General features: G+C 44.1%; 1 protein-coding gene across 1 annotated transcript in view; it reads right to left on the bottom strand.

Annotated features, from left to right (window-relative positions):
* NELFA (negative elongation factor complex member A) overlaps nt 1-6,362 on the bottom strand; it is a 21,158-nt gene that overhangs the window by 7,171 nt on the left and 7,625 nt on the right. The window contains exon 2 of the mRNA XM_003801125.3: nt 1,224-1,395. Coding sequence (XP_003801173.1) covers nt 1,224-1,395 — 172 coding nt within the window. The remainder of the gene's footprint in view (nt 1-1,223; nt 1,396-6,362) is intronic.

Raw genomic sequence — 6,362 nt, forward strand, 5'->3', positions numbered from 1 at the left:
AAAACAAGCCACCCAAACAAAGGGAAGACTGCATTCTGTGGCTTTTCTTCTCTCGTCCCCATGGGCCTCATCAACACTGCCCACGTCACTCCCTGCATCTGTGGGGTCACCCAGTGGTGAAGTCTCAGGAAAAAAAAACAGGGAGCCAGGAGCTCCTGCTTCCCAACATTCCAGAAACTATTTGAGGAAAAGCCCATAGACTAGCAGGAGGATTAGGCCTCTCTTGCCCCCAAAGGAAGCTGCAGCAGGTGGGAGCAGGCTCACCCAGACCAGCAGTTACAAAGCAAGTAACAGGCTAGGCGGATCTGCCTGCATGCCCAAGGCTCTGGGAGGCTGAAGCAGGAGGATCTCTTGAGCCAGGAGTTTGAGGCTACAATGAACTGTGATGACACTACTGCACTCCAGCTGGGATGACAGAGCTAGACCCTGTCTCAAAAAAGAAAAAACCAAAACAAACAAAAACCCCAAATCAAGAGATAACCTAGAAGGTGCAAGAGTGGTCACTTCGCACAGGAGAAGAGCACCGGGCCGCCTCTCCCAGCCCTTGAGCAGCTCTCTGGATGCAGGAGCCGCCAGTTCCAATTCTCTAGGGCAGGAGAGAAATTCAGAAAAGGTAGAGGCGATCACATAATTTCATGTTCTTTAAAACCACTTGAAAATATTCTTTAATAGCCAGGCCTTGTGGCAGGCACCTGTAATCCCAGGTACTTGGGAGGCTGAGGCAGGAAGATTGGTTAAGCCTAAGAGTTTGGAGTTGCTGTGAGCTGTTACGCCACGGCACTCTACCTAGGGTGACAGAGTGAGAGTATATCTCAAAGGAAAAAAAGAAAGAAAGAAAATATTTTTTAAATGGTTTTCAATTCATACTCTAAACTACTTACTTGTTGATACTTCTGACAATCTACTCTGGGCCAAGGTATGGTCTAGACTCCAGAGGCACACTTGAAGGGGCCAAGTCCCTACTGATAGGCAGAGACACACACAGGTGTGAGGCTGTCATGGGTAAGACACCTCCCAACAGAGCAGGAACAGAGGGAGGGCCTGTGAGCTGGCACAAGCTTGTTTTTCAAACAAGCAGGAAGGGCAACCTAAATGCCATTGGTGTTTTAGGACCCACACACATGACACAGTGAATAACATTCTAAGAACCAAATCCATTTTAGAAAAAAAGTATTAAAGATGCATTCCTTCCTCCCAACATCAACTAGAGCCACACAGCATACCCTTCTCTCTAAGTTCTCCTAAAATGTCTTGAACATTTGGATTCTGCTCCTCAAGGTCCAGGTTAAGCGACCCTGTGTCAGGAAAGGACTTCAGAATGTCGGCGACCATGAGCACCCACGGGTCCGAGTCGAGTGTGGCGAGCTGGATGATCTCCATCAGGGCACCCTTCATCTGCCGAGAGAGGAGACGCTGTGCAGGGGAGGTGGCCACTGTGCCTACCCAGATGCCTGCAGTGCCACCCAGACACCAAGGTTTTGGGTGGGCTCCCCTCCCTATGCCCTTCTGCCACCCAGCTTTCCTGAGCTGCCACAGCCTCTGCCAGCATACAGGGCTCCCCACAGCACCCCATTCTGGGTGTGCACTGGAATGAAGACTGAAGGCCACTTCCATTCAAGAAACCTGATGGGGGAAGCACTGGGCAGGCAGGCAGGCCGGCCCAGATAACTCAGAGCAACCAGGAGCACACTAGATGTAAAGAAACCAAATGGTGTATGTAGAACAACAGAATTTATATCAGTGAAAAATATATGACCCCTGGCTCCATGCCTGTAGCATAGAAGTTAGGGCACCAGCCACACGCACTGAGGCTGGCCGGTTCGAATCCGGCCAGGGCCAGCTAAACAATGACAACTGCAACAAGAAAATAGCCAGGCAATGTGGTGGGCGCCTGTAGTCCCACCTACTTTGGAACTACTCTTGAGGCAAGAGAATCACTTCAGCCCAAGAGTTTGAGGTTGCTGTGAGCTGTGATGCCACAGCACTCTACCAAGGGCAACACAGTAAGACTGTCTCAAAAAAATAAATAAATAATAAAAATATATGGCCCCAAAGATGTGAAACTTGCTCAAATAAGATCTATGATGGCAAAGAGCATAGGAAAAGATGCTGCTAGTCATGATGGAAATGCAAACTGAAACCTATGACAGTGCCTGACCCTAAAATGCTGACAAGGACCCAAAGTGTCAGAACCCTCACAAGCTGACGCAGAGGGAAATTCAAGGTCACTCTGAAGAACAATGTGACCGTGAAACACCTGCAGTACACCCTGGCCACCAGCACCCAGGGCTTTCCCAGAGAAATGACTAACAGTCTGCACAGCCACATAAGGACATTACTTAGCAAAAACTCACAAACCATTAACATGCCCGGATGAAGCTCCACATAGTGACACTGAGAACAAAGAAGCCAGGCAAAAGCATACTGAGGGCCCATTACCTACTACTGTAGAAAATGCCAGCTCACCTGTAAGTGTCACTTTAGCACGAGGAGGACACAGGTGAGTTACAAAGGGTCAGGAGGTGGGTATTCCATTACCTTCACTGTGGTGGTTTTCCAAGAGCACACACCACACTGCTTTAGATATGGGTAGTGTATGGCAATCACATTTTTTAAAAAGCCTGGAAACAAGAGTATTTAAAGAAAAGCCAGGAAAAGACACACATTAAACAGAAGAAAATGGCTGCTGCTTATGGGGAGAGTGGAGTAATCTATGGGAATAAAATAAGAGGCTTTGTAGGAAAGAAAATCAGTAATAACAGAGGAAAGAATGATGGATAAATAGAATAAGCCAGACATGATCCAGACTGCAACAGACTTGGAGGGGTCACTGGTACAGAGGAGGCCACTGGTGTGGAGGGGGCTAAACAGCAGGAGACAGACAGGGACAGTCCTCCTTGGACAGTCAGAGAGTGAGGAAGGAGAGAGCAGGGCAGAGGCAACAGCTGATGAGACGACAGCTGAGAATTTTTTCTAGATCTGATAAAGGATAATCATAATTTTAAGAAGCCAAACAAACTTCGTAGACTAAATTAAAACTTTTCCACCAAAACACAGCCTAAGGAACTGCACCCTTACAATGTGAAGCTACTGCCCCAGTCCAATCTGCTTAAGACAACCAGGGTCCAAACCTGGGGTCCAACAAGGTCAGTGAACTGACCCACACCCGTGCACACAGAAGGAGAACAGAGAGAGCAGACAGGTGCTGGGGGAGGCTGCATTCAGGTAATGTTCCAAGAAAGTGATGAGTCTCTGGAGAAGGTCAGCATAAAGACTGTGCCCCACACTGCAGCTACTTAACTGGAAACAACAAAGGGGACAGAGACGTGGGTGCTGCTTCAGATGCCCCTGATGGACACTCTGCACCAAGCTAGAAACTGAAGGTGCTTCTCTGCATCAAAGTGAGCAAGAGTGGGACATTTCACTCTTACTGATATGATCTCAATACCGAAGCTTCCAAAAGTTCATGATTTTAGACAACAGAGCTTCTCAGTGAAGACAACAGACACAGTGATACTGGGAGTTGTTACAACACCTCAGGGGAGAAATAGTTTCCTGTAGCTCTGCAGCTGGCCTCATGTGTGACCCCCAGCTAATGAACACACAGCTATCCCAGTCACCTTTATTGCAATGCCCTGGCATCTCCCATGGTAGATCTGTGAGGTGGGCAATTTTACATATTCAACAGTTACCTCACAGCTGTATCTACTCTCCCTAAAACTTCCTTTGGCAGCAACGCTAAGGTGTTAAATCAGAGTGAGTACTGGTTTTAAATCCAGTAACATCATTTATTACTTCCTCAAAGCCCTTTCAAAGAAGGCCACACAGGCTGAGTGTGGTGGCTCACATTTGCAATCCTAGCACTCTGGGAGGCTGAAGAGGGAGCAGTGCTTGAGGTCAGGAGCTCAAGACCAGCCTGAGCAAGAGAGGGACCCTATATCCACCAAAAATTTGAAAAAATTACCCGGGCATGGTGGCACATGTCTGTAGTTCCACCTACTGTAGGACTACAAATGGGTGTAGCCTGCATGGAAACCAGTGTGGAGATTCCTCAAAGAACTAAATGTAGACCCACCATTTGATCCAGCAATCCCACTGCTAGATACTTATCCAAAGGAAAAGAAGTAATTTTATCAAAAAGAGACCTGCACTCAACTGTTTATTGCAACATAATTCACAATTGCAAAGATATGAAATCAACCCAAGTGCCCATGAATTCATGCTCAATTAATAAAATGTGGCACATGTACGTCATGGAGTATTGCTCAGCCATGAGGAAGGATGAATTAAGGCCTTTGAAAAAATTTCAATGGGACTAGTGACCATTCTTTTAAATGAAGTAACTAAAAAATAGAAAAGCAAACATCACATGTACTCAGTATTACACTGGAGCTAGCTGATAAGCACACGTGCAGAGAGGAAGTAAAGCTCAGAGACTGTGCAGCTACTCAGAAAGCTGAGGTAGAAGGATCATTTGAACCCAGGAGTTCCAGGCCGCAGTGAACTATGATCAGGTCACTGTACTCCAGCCTGGGCAACAGAGTAAAATGTAATAGTAATAATGAGGCTGGGAACAGTGGCTCACTCCTGTAATCCCAGCATTGTAGGAGGCTGAGGCCAGTGGACTGCTTGAGCTCAGGAGTTTGAGACCATCAGGAACAAGAGGGAGACCCCATCTCAACTAAAAATAGAAAAAATTATCCAGGTATGGTAGTGGCACCTAAATAGTCCCAGATACTAGGGAAGCTGAGGCAGGAGGATCATTCTGAGCCCAGGAGTTTAAGGTTGCTGTGAGCTATGATGATACCATTGCACTGTAGCTGGGAAGATGGAGACTCTGTACCATACACACATACAATCTCAAAAGTAATAAAACAAAAAAGCAAAAATTAAAAAAGATACATTTTAAAAATTAACAAAAATTAAGTGAAAATAAATAATTGGCTTGGGCAACAGAGCAAGACCCAGAGTCAAAAAAATTAAATACACAAATGAATAAAAAAAAATAAAGCTAGTACACTTAGATTAATGCTAGACAAAACATTACCAAGTACAGAGATCCCTACATAAAGATCAAGGTTCAGTTCCCATGGCAACTGCAACTGTAAACTTACATGTCTCAAATAACCCCAGAATATATATAGAATAAGTTGATAAGAAATAATAGATAAACCCATAATCATAATAGGAGATTAACATATGCCCTCTCTAAAGGATTTCTAAAAATCAGGAAAAACAGAGAGCTCTGTGTGACTTGACTGAATAGCCCTGAGCTGAGGGACACACTGGGCTGTGGAGCAGGAGGATTCCTGAGCTCAGGAGCTCAAGGACGCACTGCCACTACACTCTAGTCTGGGCAACAGAGTGAAACTCTGTATAAAAAATAAAATAATAAAACAGAAAAAAAACACACAAGTAAAAATAATGTTAAGGCAGGTCATGCACAGGGGCTCACGCCTACAATCCTGGCACTCCGGGAGCCTAAGATGGACGGATCACTTAAGCTCAGGAGTTTGATACTAGCCTGAGCAAGAGTGAGACACCATCTCTTAAAAATAATAACAACAACATAAAATAAAGTAAAATGAAATAACTTGTAGGATGCAGGAGAAGTCGTAATTAGAAGAAAATTTATAACCTTATGTGTATCTACTAAAGCACAGAGAAGGCTGAAAACAAGGCTGGCATCCATCTTGAGAGCTTGGAAAAAGAACCAAATAAGTACAAAGAAAGTAGAAGGAAAAAAATATTGCAAAAATTAGTGAAACAGGGAATAGCAAACACTATCCAAGTCAAAACGTGGTACTCTGAAAACACTGTTTACACATGCTTCTGACAGTTTTTTTAAAAAGGGTATTATTAACTACCTTATGCTAATAAATTTGAAAATTTAGTAGTAATGGCCAAATTCCTAGAAAACTGTATCATCAAACTTACTAGTAACATAAAACCAAAATCAATACTCAAAAAACTTTCCCCAAAAAGAAAATTCCAAGTCCAGAAGGCTTCCTTACCAAATTCTACCAAACCTTTAGGAAGAAGTAATTTCATGATTAAGCAAACTCTCCGAAGAAGAGGAAAATGGAAGCAACAACTCCTTTTATAAGCGTAACAAAACCTTAATACCAAACTCTGATAAGGTCTAGTCCTATAGGTCAATCTCAGTCACAAATATAGATAAAAAATGCTTATATAACATATCAGAAAAACGTAATCCAATAATATAAAATGATCAACTTAAGTTTACATCAGGAATGCAAAGTTGGTTTACAATTAATGTTATTCTGTCAATGTGGTAAATTATACGTCAACAGATATTTAGGCTCGGCGCCTGTGGCTCAAGCGGCTAAGGCGCCAGCCAC

This window comes from Otolemur garnettii, unplaced genomic scaffold (genome assembly GCF_000181295.1).
Source record: "Otolemur garnettii isolate 467f Iridium unplaced genomic scaffold, OtoGar3 scaffold00198, whole genome shotgun sequence".
Lineage (NCBI taxonomy): Eukaryota > Metazoa > Chordata > Mammalia > Primates > Galagidae > Otolemur > Otolemur garnettii.